At 40.2% G+C, this 18,082-nt stretch overlaps 1 protein-coding gene and 1 long non-coding RNA gene across 4 annotated transcripts in view; one reads left to right on the top strand and one right to left on the bottom strand.

Moving 5' to 3' along the window:
• The first annotated feature begins 51 nt into the window (after window positions 1-51).
• On the top strand, window positions 52-18,081 carry LOC125431563. Its single transcript, XR_007244317.1, has 3 exons — window positions 52-275; window positions 15,154-15,335; window positions 17,587-18,081. It is a non-coding gene; the product is annotated as an uncharacterized LOC125431563 (long non-coding RNA).
• Window positions 2,894-18,082, bottom strand: part of TBC1D23 (TBC1 domain family member 23) — a 42,508-nt gene continuing 27,319 nt past the window's right edge. Inside the window, exons 14-19 of one of the 3 annotated variants that reach the window (XM_048494464.1) lie at window positions 17,526-17,668; window positions 16,021-16,071; window positions 10,430-10,518; window positions 8,156-8,291; window positions 6,307-6,501; window positions 2,894-4,933 (exon numbers count right to left, since the gene is read on the bottom strand). In XM_048494464.1, coding sequence (XP_048350421.1) covers window positions 4,852-4,933; window positions 6,307-6,501; window positions 8,156-8,291; window positions 10,430-10,518; window positions 16,021-16,071; window positions 17,526-17,668 — 696 coding nt within the window. In that variant the 3' untranslated portion in view covers window positions 2,894-4,851. The remainder of the gene's footprint in view (window positions 4,934-6,306; window positions 6,502-8,155; window positions 8,292-10,429; window positions 10,519-16,020; window positions 16,072-17,525; window positions 17,669-18,082) is intronic. The other 2 variants (XM_048494465.1, XM_048494466.1) reach the window with 2 other exon arrangements.

Genomic DNA, 18,082 nt, shown 5'->3' with positions numbered 1-18,082 from the left:
GGAATTGTGAAGGGCTGCTGGGATATGTAGTTTATCCTAACGGAGAACAGCTGTTTCATCAGAGACAGGACGGAGGGAAAGGAGAACGTTTTGTGTCGGAAGCTGTTTCGGGTGTCTTTTTGCGGAGGTTTCTGGGCTTTTTTTCTAAAAGGGAAAAGTGCTTTTATGAATTTCTGTTTTTTTTTTTAAAACACAGAAGGTAGACCTAATCTTGAAAAGAGACGGCAATCAGAGTTGCGACATTCACGTCTATCTTCACTTTTCTGTACAGTGAAGTAAGTAAAGGTCTTGGGAATTCATCAAGAATTGCACTGTCCCAATTATTTTAAATTGTCATTTAATTTTCTAGACCACACATCGGGGACCCTGCCAGCAACCGGCGGAGCCATAGTAGGGGCGGCATTGCTAATGTTACCATGTTGTTTCCGGGGGGTTCGAGAACTCTAGGCATCATCACCCTCACATGTGTACATCACCAGAACTGGGTTCGATTTCCCACTCCTCCACATGAGTGGCAGACTCCTATCTGCTGGACTGCATTTGTTTCCCTGCTCCTACGCATGAAGCCTGCTGGCTGGGGGAGGTGGAAATCTCTAAGGACATGATACTCCCCGCTTTCAGTGACATTCCACTGACCCTTGCTGACTCAGTTAAGAGCCTAGCTGTTACACTGGATCTGAATTTACTGCTGGAAATGAAAGTCAATGAGACTAGTCCAGATGATTCTGTGGGGCCAGGACCGCGTCTCTGGTCCTACACAGCTGAATTAGTTTTAAGACTAAGTTAGAAAACACCCAAGAAACAGTTTTGAAACAGAAGATAAGTTTACTGCACAGCATAAGTATCTGACCAGGGTGTCCCCTTAAGGGTAAGAGGCACACCCCTTCATACAAAGGGACCAATTTTTATAGACGCAAAAATACAGACGTCACACAATCATCATCATACAAGTTACGTACATGATCCATACCTCTTTCACGTGCTACAAGCATGTACCTTTAAAAAAATCTCATTGGATAGAACTGTCTCCTGGTCACATCTAGACAGCCTCTTATTCTACGTGTTACATTCCTTCTGTTACTCATGCTGTTATTACTGCCCTTTGTATATGGGTAGAGGGCACCTCTACCCATATACAAAGGACAGTAATAAAAACTAGCTTGTTGTCTTCAAGAATAACTTGTTATTCTTGGTTTGCTCCCAGAGAGAGATGTCTTTAAGGTATGCAGCATTCTGACATTCCTTAGGATCATAAAACTTTCTTTACCAGTTAGAAATGATTTACAAATATTGATTCTAACAACAATTATACCTTCGATTCTAAGACAATAGAATTATGATCAAATACAAGTAAATATGAATCACTCATTATCATTTCTGTGTTCATTCAACAGAAATAGAAAAACACTTTTTCCTTATTTAATTAATCACATTGGTTCAGCTATCCCCTATTGCTGGTTCTAACCCAGAAAAACAAGGTTATAAATTTATATGGCTTCTGTCACATAGTAACCTGTAGTTACAAGACCTTAAAGATGTCTATCTGTACTTGCCTGCATCTTCACTGAGAAGCTGCTAACATGCAGGCCTGCTGGTCTCTATACAGATAACCATTTTGATTCTTCAAATCTTTGGTTCAGGCAACTTCCATGTTTCTTGATTAAATACAAATTTTATACATTCTGGCCCATCTCCACAATTCCCTATTGTGACATGGCCAATGTAGCTACCTGATCCATGCCAGGGGAACACTGAGGCAAGACCAATGTCTCCTCGACAAGTCAACTCAGACTGCAGTCAGTGTAGAATGTTGCAGCTCAGTTATGAACAGGAGTTAGGTGGAAGATGCATACAACTCCCTTTTTTTTCTGTCACTCCACACTGCCCATCAGTTACCAGGCTCAGTTAACGGCATTGACTGTCACATACAATCATGGACTCGATCCCTCACATCTGTAGGACCACCTCTTCCCCTGTGCTCTGCCCTATGAACAGGGCCTTCAACAGGTGCCCCCTGCAAATGGACAAAAACACCAACTGCCTGTAGATGTGCACTCTCTTTTGAGGACCCGAGCTTCAGGGAAGGCCTGCTTGATGAGGTCAGGAAGGCTCACTCCCTCCTGGTTTTCTGCAAACTATGGAAACAGAATTATTTTGGAAGGCCTTTTTACACAGGCGATGGGGCTGTATTATAATGAAATGATTCAGAAATAAACTTTGGTAAAGGGTATATTTCTATGAATAGTACATACTGTCTGTTCCTGAAAGTTGGTAATTTTTACATTGTTTAATGTGTCATGTTAATATTTATGCTTTATTTCTATTACATTGTTTACTGATGTCCCATCCTGTTGATTGTATTTACTTGCACTTTGAATCTTGGTAAGAAAAATGGGCTACAAATTATATCAGTTTTAAAACATCTTTTAGGAGCAGCAGAAAGGCATAGGCCTTATCTACTTTCACCCGTAGGTCCTCAACTAAGGCCACCAGTGCTGTCTTTGTGATGTAGCCCAGCTTGACATCAGAATGAAAAGTTTCTGGGAAGATGACTTATCCAACAAGATGTATTGAGCAACAGTTTACTTAGATATTACCTATAAATGCTACTTTTCACAGAATTGAAGTTCCCAGATCATTTATCCATGTACTAGTTTGCTATATGATATACTTCTTCATATTATATTCTAGGATGATGCTTTATGCACTTAAATTTTGCTTCGATTTTAAAGCGGAAAACATGTATGCATATATTAGGTTATAAATGTCTATTATCCAATATCTAAATACCTTTACAAGGTACAACACACACACACACCCCCACACACACAACCAAACTTGAAGGGTTGTAAATGTCTTTAAATATCTGGAAATAAGAGTCAAATCAAACATCTTTTATCAGAAAGAATGTGTTCAAATAGTAACGATTTATTTACAACTGCAGTTTATAAACAGTAACACAAACATCTTTACATTAATGTTATGAAAAAAATCTCATTGCTGAAGTAGGCACAATTTGGAGGCTCTTCAGGAGATTTTATTTTTCTCAAAAGGGAGAACAAAAAAAGTAACACAGCAGCTGGAGGGGGCAGAACTATAAATACAAGAGGGTTAGCAGAGGGGCAGTCCATGCAATTAATGTTCAAATACTTCTCATTCTAATTTAGATATTTTTAAAACATGGGAGTTAGTTTCAGAATTAAGGTGCCTTGATTACTATTAAGAATATAACTTAAAATATAACTTAAAAGAGTCGATTGTTATAAAGGTCAGCTTTATTTCTAGTATAGAACTATTACTTACGACCTGCAACTCTTGACTTGTTACATAGCACATTAGATTCCCTCAACTATTCCCCATCCCCCATTCCAAAAAGGGTCTACCCTCTTTTCATGATAACATTCATAAAAATTGCTCCAGGATCTTAAGTTCATTTTAAACAAGAAACACATTTGGGTCAATACTGTTGCATTTAAATGCGTTACCTTTACTGTGGTAAACTGATAACGTGCACAAACTCAGCTGGTTGATTGGTGCATACACTATGTCCCCTGTGCCGCAAACTGCAGTTAAACCACTTCCATGATGCAGGCATGGCTTAACTGGAATTAATTTAAATCCTGGTTTTTAGGGAAGGAGGAGATTACTCTTACAAGACCCATTAATTGGGGGTGGGGTGTCCTAACTACTCCCCTGCATTTTGACATCACAGGTAACCATAGTTTTTAACACTGATTCTCTGTGCAAGAAGAATGGAGTAAATTGAATGCACGAGCTTGGCAACAAGCAAAGTTCATGCCCATTTTTACTTAATCACAATCAAACAAGACATCTGAATGCTGAGTGAGTGAAAGCTATGGCTCTGTAGCAAAAGGTTTCAGTTCTTTAACACTGAAGGTATTCTACAAACACACACATGCACTCAATCTTCATGTCTTGGTAGGGAAAATATCATCTGCTACACCTTAAATGACCACAAATGTGCAGCTCTTTGATCACTTTGCTTTACTTGGGTTCAATGACGTTTCAACCCATGTCACACAATTTTTGGAAAAAGATATCCTGAAGGACTACATTTACGTCTGTCACTGCAGCTACCTCCTAGGTCCCATCTCATGAAACAGTCCACTCTGTCTGTATTTCCACTGCCATATTTACTTTGGCCCAGGAAAATGTTAGCTTTTATAATAACAACTCAACCACTACCCTATGAGATCTTCATTACTATACACATTTTAGGTTGGTATTTAAAACTGAGTAACTGAATCATTCAGTTTTTTAACCTGATAATGCACAGAAGGCGTTTAAAAAAATCACTCACAAAGACATAATGTCTTTTTACCAGTTTGATATAATACAATTTTTTTTCAATTGACTCCCAGATTTTTTTTTTCCAGGAAAAAAAGTGTCATTTTGGTAGAACTCTAGTTTTTGCCTCCATATATTGACCCAGCAGATCAAACTGAAATTTCAGTGCATAGGGACTGTAAAAACATTGGCTGCTTTGCAATTTGCAAAGACAACTAAGAGCTCAGGCATTTCAAATGCTTTTCAAAACCCCAAAGTGCCTTAATACAATTCTTCAACATCCTTTTCTTCAGAAGCAGATCAGCTCTTCTAAAGCTACTTTTAAAACAGCTGACCTTTATAATAAGCAGAGTTAAAGAAAAATGTTTTTTAAATGTTCAAAAATGTTTCAATTTATCCATATCGGCTACTCGGCACACCCATCAGTAAACTGGAAGGACATCTTCAGTTAGCATTCAGCTGAGAAAACAGTCATTTAAGGTCAGTGTACAATTTTCTTAGTTATTTTTGTTGGGAAAACAACGGTTGTAATGTATTTTCTTATTAGCTTTCCAGTGCATCCAGAACTTTCATAATCTGTTGCTTTATGGCTTTGGTAGCATCACCAGCATTTGGAATCAGGTACCTTCGGAAACAGAAACACAAAGACCCATTATTGACATATGGCCAGTTCAGACTCCATATGTGTGTATACAACTCTTGGGTTTTTTTATTTCATCCCGGGGGCGTCACTGAAACTCAACTTGTCATGTTATTGCCCACTAACTATTCTTAAGGCATAGAATTCAACATCTGGGCTGAACGATTTGCAGTATAATCTTGAGCACAATTATTCCTTTCTAGGTCCACTGAAGTCAACTTGGCCCTTTGTTGGTCCTCACTGACAATTCCATCAGCAAACTTAACAGCACTTGTCTTAGCAGACATCCCTCGGCACGGCAAACTTCCCTTCACTACGAGAATCATCCATTTACTCTTACCCTGAAATTCTTGGCATTTAAATGGTTACAGGGAACCTATACTGTTATCCTATAACTGCAAAGTTTAACTGAGAACTCTGGTGAGGAACTTCATCAAAAAGCTTTCTAGAAGCTGCTCTTATTGACATACTTATTAGCATTCTTGAAGAGGTTTGGTGGGATATGACTTTGCTTTGCAGAAACCATAAGGATTTTCCCCCAGCAGGTGGTAGGTATTCTTCCATACATACTTAACATTTCAGTCTTTAATAACTTTAATAACTAGGTCAGGCATTCCGCTACCTGGCCTGTAATTTCCTGGCTCTTTTCAGAACCTCTTTTAAAAACAAGCAGTGTGTAGGCTCCTTTCCAGTACTTTGTAAAAAAGGCTGCCTTTACTGACAAATTTTATATTTTTTAAAAGAGATTAATACTATGACATTTGAGTTTTCTAAGAGTGCTCAGGGGTGTGCCCTCTGGACCATGGGGTTTTATTACTTTTGAATTTCTCAATCCTAGAATGTCACTCATGACTTCCACTTGATAGAATTTTCAGAGAATTTGAAAATAGCAATTCCAGTGTTGACAATGTCCAGCATCTCCCGCAGGAAATACCAGTACAAATAATTCAGTCTTCCTTTTCCTCCTTTAGCTATTCTTAACACTTTTGTTGACTTAGTAGCCAACCACCATCCTGGGGAGTTTCCTGCATCTGAAAGGAACTTTGTAAAACTCCAGAACATATACGGCAGATCAGGTTTCTTCATCATAATTAGCTCTAACCTGGTTAACACTACTATATAGTATAAAGACATCCCTTAAGTAGTTGAGAAATGTGGAGAAATATTTTCAGTCAGAGAAAGCAAAATGAAGTCTTTTCCAAATACTGAATGTGGCAGGACAGGCCGATTGTGGCTGCCTGATTGTTACAAGTCTCTGAACTCGATGGCTGAAACGAGAGCATCTGGCACTGAAAATGACTGAGGACAGTAGAGTATAGGTGAGCCCCAATTTTATAATAAAAGGGACATGGTCTTACCTCTCAATTGCTAAGATCTCTATGCCTGTAGTGGTGCTGTTTCCATATTTAAAGGTGATTAATTCAGGATGTTTCTTCTTGGATGTGATCTTAACAACAGAGTTCAATGCCTGTCGGGACTGTATATAAGCCAATCCCTTTCGAGACGGAATCTCCCGCAAACAGTACATGTGTGTTGCAGTTACTAGAAGATGACTCAAGAAAAGAAAGACAGATGGTAATCAGAAAAAGGGCAGCTGCTCTTTATCTTTTACATTTTATATTTATATATTATTTATTATTGACTATGTTGTAAGCTGCCCTGAGCCTGGCACTGTTGGGAAAAGGCAGGGCATAAATCCAGTAACATAAAAATTAGAACAAAAAAAATGGGGAAACAGAAAATAAGACCGCATTAACTGAGCTATACTCTTTTAATCACTTTTACATGCTTTTTTCCAAAAATTAAATGCTAAATTTAAGTGAATAATTAATTCAGCTGAATAATTAAATGAAATTAAAGACAGAATATAGCCACTTCACCTTTTCATCCAAGATGACTAATTTGGATTCTAACAGAGATTCAAATATAAAGCATCTCTTGAGCAGGTGTCCCTAAACCATTATTGCCACTGTGACACTACTTTCTGCAGTCATCTAGTAGTAACAATCTGCACTGTACCAAATCATACAAACAGATTAAATATGGACAAAGGCCCAGCCACTATACTTCTGGAAAACTTTACCTATGCTGTTCCGTAGTTAGAGTAGGGACAATTCTAGTACAGCGTGGGAGGTGCAACCAAGAAATTGCTCCCACAGAAGGCAGAGCTGGCCACAAAATGACAGCTGCAACTTAATTTCAGTCTCATAGAGAAGATCTTTGTGCTGTGCTGACAGCTACAGCCAAAGCAACATTTTAAAAATCAAATCTTCAATGTCCAATCAAAAGCCTTGCTGGGAAAAATCCTCACCAAGTCCCAACCCCTTTCTAAAAACACTTGGCAGATGTCATGATACCCACAGGAACCAAGTTGTAGACCCCTGTTAAGAGTGTCTCACTAGGATCTAGAAGAGCCAGGTTTGAACTGCTGCTCGGCCCTGGTAGTTTACTGGGTCATCTTGGGCCTCTCAGTTTAACCTGCTCCATAGGGTTATGGAGTATAAAATGAAAAAGAATGATAGAAACTGCTTTGGGTACCCACTGGGGAAAACAGCAGGGTATAAGTATCTAAATTAAAAATATCTAAACAGCTGTTCTTGGCCATCCAACAGTGAGAGCAGTGTTGTCTCAATCTAAACATATTTACTCTAAAGCAGGGGTCTGCAACCTGCGGCTCTCCAGATGTTTATGGACTACAATTCCCATCAGCCCCTGCCAGTATGGATTTGTAGTCCATGAACATCTGGACAGCCGCAGGTTGCAGACTCCTGCTCTAAAGTAAGTTCCACCAAGACTTACTTCCTAGATTTAAACAGGTCCAACACACAAGCTACAAAAAGGCAGGGCTCCACCATAGGTGGAACAGGAAAAAAATCCCTTTGTAGTAGGAAAAAATGGGTGTCTTAAGCCTAGAATCTTTGACACCGAAAAAGGCACCACTGCCTATGCTCAATCATCTGCTTCATATGTTCTTGTATACATGAACACTTGAAGCTGCCTTATACTGAATCCAACCCTTGGCCCATCAAAGTGAGTATTGTCTTCTCAGTACTATCAATTTAGACTGGCAAATGCCCTTCAAGGCCTCAGCCCCTCTTTCATAGCACCTATTGCCAGAGCCTTTTAACTAGCGAGACCAGAGATTGAACTTTGGACCTCTACCACTGAGCCGCGGCCACTCCCCAGATTATATTAGAGCATCAATACCTAGGAAACATGTACCCATTTTCTTTCACCTCGCTGCAAGGGAAATGATGTTTTATATCTGGTTTATTTATCCAAGTCTGAATGTTGACAATCTCCTTTCGATCATCGTCTGACATTGAGGAGCTATCAATTTCATCTGTGGGAATAGAAAGGATGCGTGTCACACGGGCAGAATGGCGTTCAGCGCTTTCACAATGCTGCCAATTTTGGCAAATCATTTTCATACTGGATTGGATCCAAATGGCTGGATCTCATGACTCTGTTCTGCTAATGTTTTGCAGTGTCCTCTGACACAAAGAGCCCTTCTCCGGTACAAGAGGTTCTTGAGTCAATGGAAGATTACATGCTCTGAAGGAATGTGTTGCTGTTAGCAGACCAGAGTTGCAGGATGCAACTCAATGACAGCAACACATTCCTTCAGTGCATGCAATCAGTGACCTGAGTTATATATACTCCACTTGCTTTACTACCATCAGATCCTCTGAAGATGCCAGTCACAGATGCAGGTGAAATGTAAGGAGAAAATGCTAGAACATGACCTTACAGCCCGGAAACCACACAACAGCTCAACTCAATGACCTCTTTCTTCCTTGGATATAATACTCACTTCTTCCAGAAAAACATGGAACTGAAGGCAGTAACTGACTCCAACCTATTCTTAATCGACATTAAAATGAGACGTACAATATATTGCAGAGTTCTAAAACGATATCATGCATTTGAATCCTCACACCCTCTGAGGCTTCTTCACTTAACTTTACAAAATGGTTTGTGTCTGAAGTAGAGGTAGGGCACTTCCCTACTTCCAGCCAAGCAGTAGCACATGAAACCACTTTGCTCAGCATACAGGACTGGTTCTCTACCCACGGAAAGTTCTTGAAACTCTTAGCACCATCACTGGGGCTCAGTTTGCACCCAGTGAATCTAACCAGCCAAGTACAACCCGTGTTTAGACGTTATGAGGGTTTTGTTTTGTACTTTGGCAAACAAGAGTTGCCTACACTCAGTCGAAGGCACAGGAGCTCTAACAGAAGTACAGAATGCATGCAAATGACCCAGCATGCAGTCTGCCCATTTATATTGCTTGTATGTCCTGGGTAATCTGCATCAAAGAATGTGCAACAAAAATTCTTCCTCATGTTAGGAGAAGAAATTTAGTGAAGTTCTTGTGACAGTAAAGGCAACACGATCCCAAATTTTACAAAGCATACAGTGGCAGGCATTCCTTAACGAGGGCATCAGCACCATTCGCACAATGGGGTCTTTAGGGCAAAGGAAAGAGTAGCAGCTATTATTACACCGTATTGATTTGGCGGCAGCAGACAAGCGATGGCTGTGCTCCCCAAATAAGGCATTCCTCCCTTTAATTTTTCCATCCTTTCTTCCTGACCTAAATAACCAACTATTACATTCTAATCAATACAATCCTAAAAGCCACTCTAAATATAGCATTGGAAGACCAGTCAGCTGCCATGCCTCAGTGACTGGAGATCACAAGGGCAGCTTTTGAACAGACTGTTCTTAACTGACTCAGAAATTCAATATAGGATTTGGCAGCAAAGATAGATCCCCACCCCTCTTCTCATTCACAGAATCCAGTGCTAAAAATCTTGAATGCCCGCATGCCTTCTGGGTTATAATCCAGCAAGGCAAAACACTTTTAAAGTTTGTTTTGGGGATCCATAGAAGATTTATCACAAGTAACTTAGTGAAAGGGTCAGTACTGGCAGCAAGCAAATCCCCTACTATAGATCTATAGAGTGGGCTAAATGCGCTCTAGGAAGATCAGGCTCGCAGTTAAGGTGGGGCAACAGTGGCCTCGTCCGCACATGCAGAATGATGCACTTTCAATCCACTTTCAATGCACTTCGCAGCTGAATTTTACTGTGTGGAATAGCAAAATCCACTTGCAAACAATTGTGAAAGTGGATTGAAAGTGCATTATTCTGCATGTGTGGAAGGGGTCCATGAGACCCGACGTGCAGCTGGTTTCAATGGCTTCAGAAGACTTTCAGCAAATGAGAGGAGGGAGAAACAATTCTGTGCCAGCAGGAAATTTACAAAACGTTGTAGTTCTGTGGCAAGGTTGTTACCCAAGGGCAAGCACAGTTTAGTGGCCAGAGCCTCTACTGTGATTGATAGATTCCAGTACATTTCCAGTACTAGTTAGAACATATCTTTAGTAAGGTGGTTGGTGATTTAGCCAAATACACCGAAAGACGTGGAACATGCTTAAAGAAATTAGGTTTAAGACAGAAGTGTTCCCTACTGTACCAGTATCATATTCTTCTTCGTCACCAATGCTGAAAACCGGTTTCACACCTCGGTAAGGTTTCCCCAGTCTGTCACTGCTGCTGACATGCCTGTGGCAGGTCATGGGCACAGAGAGAGAGAGAGAGAGAGAGAGAGAGAGAGAGAGTATTTGTCATGTAAAATATTATACCTTCATAACATTTTCCCCACAGCATGCAATAGCAACTGGAGAACCTGTGAGCACTGCCAAAGAATTTCAGATGCAGAAAGTAGAGAATGGCCTGAAAATCTTCACCAAATTAGTGAAAGCAGACAAGGTTATAAACAGAGTTGACGCAGATGACATCTGTGAAGTATACGTTGAGCAGGGGCAAAGGTCTCTCAATACGTGTGGTGAAAGAATACAGTCTTCTATAACAAGCTGAAAGCCAAAAGCATCTTAAAAGCTCTCCCGAAACAGCAACAGACATTCTTGGTGTGAGTTCTGAGTTTACACATAGCACTGCTTTGGTAAGGCAACAAGTTACGAAACATGTTATTAGTTGGACACAAGTATCATTTGCGATGAGAGACCTTTTGGTCAGATATTATAAAAGCCTTCACACCTACAGCATGAAAGGTGGCATTCCCTCTTTCCATTACTTTCCTAGACACTGGCCTCTTGCTCAGTCATCTTTAACCAAGTTACTAAAAATATAAATTTGTATAAACAAACAGAACATTGAACTAGGCCCCCTAAATCCTGGCAAAGAACACATACTAAATTTTAAGAATGATATCCATGCTCTAAATGTCACAGTGCCTAGTAAATTTCAATCAAAGTTGTTGTTGTTTTAAACTAAAACTGATTATCCCCGTATATATACTACTGGTTGCTTACTATACTACTGATTGCTTACTAGACCTATATGACAATCATTAAGTGTTGTACCTTATGATTCTTGACAAATGTATTTTTCTTTTATGTACACTGAGAGCATATGCACCGGAGACAAATTCCTTGTGTGTCCAATCACACTTGGCCAATAAAGATTCTATTCTGTCGAACTGGCTATGACAGAATACTTTTAACAAACTATGAAATAACACCCCTCCCCTCTGTTTCTCTATTCCTGAAGGCAGATCTTAAAGCTTTAATTTGCCATAACTTTAATTGGAATAATACGCCATTAAAGTTCTTGGGAAGGTAAATTGTTGAAGCAGAAACAGAATACATGTGCTACCCAAATAAGGCAAGAAACAGCACGCTTGTTAGTGACTTAGGCAATAAGCATCAGTAACACTGACAATGTTCACATGAAATGGATGGTGTAAGAGAGGTCAACTACTACTACTATTTACTACAAGCCATCTTCAGAATGGTCACCAGATTTTGTACTGAACATTCATAAAGAGCACAACTGAATCACATTGTGTTTCCTTATTAATATAATGTTATAACAGTCACAAGTATCTGCATGGTTTCCTGTGCACGGAGTTATTTAAGACAACATCCTTCAGGAGAGTACCCTCCCATGGCAGAGGTGGTTACAGGCCTGTAGCAGAAAATGCTTAGTTTGGGGAGCTAGAATGGTATAGTGGTGACACTGTCACAATAGGCTCTGGAAGATTTGAGGGTTTGAGTTCCCATGCTGCAATGGAATCTCTCCAGATGACCTTGGACCAGTCACACACTCTCAGTCTAACCTATGTCAAAGATCTGTTGTGAGAACAAAATGCAGGAAGGGACAATGATGTTGTAAGCTGAGCTAGGAAGAAAACTAGGGTTATAAATATCTAAGTCAATAAATCAAAGTTAGCACTACCAAACTTAGTTATCTTAAATATGATTAAGAGTCCAAACATATAGTGAAACTGCAGTTTACTAACTACAACTTGTTTGATAGAGAAACAGGACTTAACCAAGGCTAGCACAAACCATGGTTTACAACCCTACTTGCTGTATCCCCTCTTGCAGGTTAGCCGCCGCTGGTGGCCATGTCTTTTCTGTGGGTGCCACTACACTATAGAGTGGTCTGCCTGGTAGGTAAGCCTCAGTTTTCTAGAAGAAAATACAACTGGCAGCTCAATCCAGAGCACTTGGCGGCAGGATGCAGTGCTGCAGCCTTTAGGAGGGCTTCTCGGTGGCGTGGGGACACCCCCCCCCCCAAAAGCTTCTTTGCTCCCCAAAATATTCAATTGGGCATTATGGGCTTAAGCCCAACCCTTGGCGCCAGCGTTCCAGCAGGCAAAGGCCAGGTGGGAGCCGACTAATTATGACTCCATTCCCAGCTACGCCTCCGAAATGCCGCCATTATGCTGATGAAGGCACAAGAACACTGACGTGGTGCTCTGCGCCTTGTCTGCCTGCCGTGGAGGTCTGTGGCAGTCGTTGTCCTTCAGATTAGCCCTTCCACCTGGCCAAGTGCCCCGGGAAGGGCAAATCTGCCAGTGCAGCCCTGCACTGCCTCCATAGGATTGGGCTATGATCTTGAATCTTGGGCTGTGATCTTGTTTTGATATAAGTTATAAAAAGCATTACTATTCTGTCTTTTGGATGGTCTAGGTTAGCCTGATCTTATCAGATCTCAGAAGCTAATCAGGATAGGTCCTGATCAGAATCTGGATGGGAGACCACCAAGAAATCCCAGGGTCACTACACAGTGGCAGGCAATGGCACCACCTCCAAACATCTCTTGTCTTGAAAACCTTCCAGGGTCTCCAGAAGTCAGCTGTGACTTGACTGCACCTTCTAACACAATGCTGTTTTTAAAATATTTTGTTATTTTAGGATGATATTGTTAGTCCCCTTGACTCCTATACTTGAAGAAAGGTGGCACATAAATGCAATAAATATATTAAAAACATGGCTTAGATATTCAAATTTAATACTTAGAATGGTTCAGGAAAACAAATCAAGGTTAAGTATCATGTCTATATAGCCACAGGTGGTACAAAGATCTGGTTGCTTTCACAATTGCATTCCATTGCAGCACTGTGTATTCTGGAATCATGTATGATACAGATGTTTTGAAACATCTGATACATTTCTGGCATAAAAGTATATGAAGCCATGTCTGTAGCTGCTTTAAGTGGGAATTAATATATTTACAAAAATGCCAAAATCAGCCTATTAGCCTAGGAATGCTGTGGTGCTGCACTCTGACTCACGCCATGGAACCACGTGGTATATAAGTCATTCTGTGCAACTGAGCTTTTCTGGCCGGTAGCAGGGTTTTTCTTCCCTGCGGCTTGCTGTGCCTCAGCCACAGTGGGACCCTCCATTTGGATTAGGCTGAAACACTCTGAAAATATCTACCTGGGGATTTTATGAAGTAGTCATTACCATTGTTTTAATTGGTAATTTCATTTAACCTTTGCAACTGCTGGAGGGCAGAACAGAAATGCCTTCAAACAAGTAAAATTTTTGTGCGATGGTATACTTTGTAATGTACAATGTTGTGACTTGTTATTTTGCTGACTTGTATTGCCCATGTCTATGAATTTTTTCTTGTATATTGTGATGCTTATTGATGTTTGCTATTATTGATATTGCTGATATTTATGTTGTTACTTATACTATTGTTGTGCGCCACCCTGAGCCCTTTGGGGTAGGGCGGGATATAAATTGAATAAACTAAACTAAACAAATACAAGTTATTGGGGGGGGGGACTACAAAATATTTACTTAATGTGTAAATTGGTGAAAATAGTTGCATTACCATTTTTTTAATGGATGGAACAGCAGTTCATGAAAAGAAAAGTGTGGATGTAATATAACACCACTGTTTTGTTACAAATTCAGGCTGAAATCATTTTCGTTATGGGGCATTCGCACACACTAGAAAAGTGACAGTTGCTATCTGAAGGCAGTTTCAGGATGCAGAAATAGGTAAGGCAGCTATCAGCTTTATATAAGAACCCCCCCCTTCCAAAGGCCACATCAAAAGTTATTTTCCCACATGTAGCTGAATAATATGTATAGTTTAATTATTGGTGCATAAATGTTTACACACAATTTAGCTGCACGTAGCTCTTGCACATACCCTGTGGAACTACACAAGGGGCTTTTGTTCTTTCGTTTGTGGTTCTTTGGATACTGGCATCATATCTATGTTGGTTCAAATTAGAAATCTGACAGTGAAAGGGATTATTTAGAAAGTGCAGCATAAGTGAGCATCTGGTACTAGAAATATGGATCAAGTAACATTTTGTGTTACAAAGAATTATGGGTCACATCTAATGACTCCATTCTGTGGTGACAGTTTGTTGAGGAGAAAGAGACTTCTTCTTACACTGGAAGAAATCTCAGTTGGCAATAGAAGAGAGTCACTGAATACAATCCTTTGTCAAGGTTTTTAGAACTGCTTATAAAACTTTTCTACAGAACATAAACTTCACATTTAAAGGTCACAGACCAACTAGGACAAATCAGAAGCAAATATTTATCAATAGATAAGATAATTGTTTACGTGCATACACATTTTTAAAGCAGCACTCTCCTTTCCAAATCTGTAAAGATTCAAACAGTAGATAAAAGCTTACACAGCTATCAAGGTTGCACAATATGGCAAAAAACCTCCCCATTGTTTATGCTGGAAAGTTGGGAGTTAATCACCTCCATGATATAAATAACTGTTTTTCAACCTTGGCTTCATGATTTGTCTAAGGACATTCATCGTCTTTCCAAAATACATCATTTTGGAACGAAAGTATCAGAACAGCACTAAAATGTAACCCAATGAGGGAATACTTTTACTTTACAGGAGCCTGGAATCACAGGAGAGTCATAGTGTCCTGAAAGAGAAGTGCAAGTGCTGGATCCAATCCCTGATTCTCAAAGGGCCAGGCGGCCCTCTCTAAACAATTTGATTGGATGTATTAGGACCCCTCTGCTGTGTGAAAATGTATCCTCATCTACTCCTACTGTTGATGATCAGTACTGAAAGTCAGTGGAATACAAAGGCATCTATTTTGCACAAGTATTTTGAATCCCTAAGTCTCTCCTGTATCGGGATGCTGGATGGAGACAGATTTGTTCACCTTCTCTTCCGGATTAAAACAGGAATCTTATTGCCTTGCTGTAAAGTTTTTGAAATCAGTTCCCAGGACTTTAAGTTCCATTATTACAACAGAAAGCAGTGCAAGAAACTTTCAGCTATTTTAACTGCGAAAATGACAGAGAACAGCTTGCATCTTATCTGAAATAATCTGAAGCATGTATACTCAAAAGTCCTAATGAATTTAATGGGACGTTCCCTAGTATCCATAAGGGAGGATGTCTGGTGAGACTTCTGCTAATGCACCTGAGATTGAAAAGCATGAAAACAGAAAAATCAACATGCCCATGAGGTGGGAATAAGAAAAGATGCTCTAAATCAGGCAGTGAATTGGGATAGAAAATGGAAAAATGCAAAATATAAATGAGTAGGAAGTGCTGTGTGTACACCCTCCTTTCCTTCTAGTTTCCAAGACGACACTTGAAATGATTAGTAGATTTATGATACACAAAGCTTTAAAAAAACTGAGAGATTGTCAGTGTAACCAATGCTTACAAACATTGTGAAATCATGCTAAAAAAAAAAAAGGACAAAAAGTTGGCTTCAGCCAGATGGTGTTATACAATGGCTTACCGCAGCATACTTGCTCTCTCGGGCCAGGATAGATTGAAAGGAATTCTATAGCAAATCGGGGCAGGATAGAACAAAATAATTAAAATAAATAAGAAAGAATATTCGGTTTATTTTTCCCATAATTGCAAACTAGCGTCCCAAGCTGACTTTACAATTCCTGGGCAGTGAGCACAAGACAATTTGAATTTTTTCTTTTAAACAGCCATTTGTAAAGGCGTGCAATTTCATACAAAGCTATTTTACAGATTTCAAGAGACACAGACTAATATTTCCATGGGCACAAGCACTTCTGTCCACAGAACGTGATTTTCCCGCTTCTCCCCTCCGGGCTCCTGGATTACCCAGGAACATGATTTGGAGGGTATTTCAGACTGTCATAGAAAAGAGAAATTCATACTTCATGGAAGAAAATCCTTGTTACCATGGGAACATTAGTTTGCATCCAACCCAGAAGCAGAAGCTGTCACATTTTTTGTAGATGTAGAAATGTTCCAGTTTTAGATAAATACTCAAAAAACATTTGCTGGGTTTGGCAGGGATGACATACAGCTTTAACCTGAATTCACAAGTGCACATCTGTTGGCTAAAATTTTGACGTTTCAATTATTTTACCAATAGTCACAAGGCCTTAACCATTGAAACTTACAGCTGCTTCCTCAATAGTTAAAAGGGGCGGGGGGGAGGAATGAAATACTGTTTTATCTACATTCACACTCAACAAGTGCAGCAGAACTGTAATACGGAAGCAGTTGTGAGTAGCAGACTCCTTGAAGAAAAAAGTGCCTGTGAACAATGCTAGGTTTTTTTCTGTCTCGTATATATTCATATTTGTAAAATTGATTTCAAATTGAAGAGACACTGCGGAACTCTTACTCAAAATGAAGTCTCGCTGAGATCAACAGAGCTTATTCTCCAGTAAGTGTACACAGGATTGTGGCAATTAATCCTTGGAATGGGCACTCCCATCCAAGGTGGCTGGCCGTGCTGCTTTGCTGCTCCCGAAGAGGCTTCCATGCGCAGGGAAAGGCTTTGAAAGTGTGAAAGCCTCCGCTGCCGAGAAGCCTCCATAGGGTTTGACGGACTTGCGCCACCAAAAAGGGTGGCGTAAATCTGAATGCCCAGCTGCCAGTGCAACATGCTGAATGGCCAGGAGGGAGCTGATTAATGTTGGCTCCTTCCCTGGCCATGACCCCTGCCCGCTCCCACTTCACTGGTGGCAATGGCAGGGGTGCTGGGACACTGGCACAGCATCTCTGTGTCAGGAAGGGCTGCAGCGGCTGCATGCTGGTGATTTTGCTGCTCTGTTGGGACAATGCCCCAGGGAGGGCAAATTTGCCAGACCACCCACCCACCGCTCCGAGTGGATTTAGCCTCCCCACTCTGGATGGGGCTCGAAGTCTCACTGAGATGAAGTCTCACCGAGATCTATAGAGCTTATTCTCAAGCATGTGTACACAGGGTTGTAATAATCAATTTGTGAAACCAATTAGACTAAAGTAACTTACCTCTCTACAGGAGTGGATGTGTTTTCGATAAAACTAATTACTTTTTCTTTCACATTCACAGATTTAGTCTTCAAAGCTACAGTCATCTTGTTTACCAAAGACTTGACCCCCTTCCCCTCACTTGAACCGTTGGTAGAGTCGACCTGGAAAGGAAACTTCTTTGATTATTAAGCTTAAAACAGCTACTGGCCATTTTAGGGTCATGTTAATGAAGGGACACAAGCTGGGACTATGAAAATGGTTTTTCTTTGGAAAGCCAATTGTGGTCACTATATTTTTATTTCAATTCTTAGTGGGTTACCAAGAGAGACAAAATCAGGTATAATCCCTCCAGTTTTGTGTAACGAGAACTAATGCAATGCCCCCATACAATAAAGGAAAGAAAAAAGGAACCTCAAGCAATGTTTATATATAGGTTTATGTGAAAATCTCCAGAAGCCAGATGTGTAAGGGGCATATGCTAGGAGGCAACACCTGTGGAGAAATTGCATATCTCTGTTCTAAGAAGTGCTAATATCTGAAACAACCCTTTCAGCAGAAACACAGTTTCATGGAAA

Source organism: Sphaerodactylus townsendi, linkage group LG04 (assembly GCF_021028975.2).
Source record: "Sphaerodactylus townsendi isolate TG3544 linkage group LG04, MPM_Stown_v2.3, whole genome shotgun sequence".
Taxonomy (NCBI): domain Eukaryota; kingdom Metazoa; phylum Chordata; class Lepidosauria; order Squamata; family Sphaerodactylidae; genus Sphaerodactylus; species Sphaerodactylus townsendi.
The sequence above is the reverse complement of the archived record's forward strand: the minus strand, read 5'-3'. Positions and strand labels throughout refer to the sequence as shown.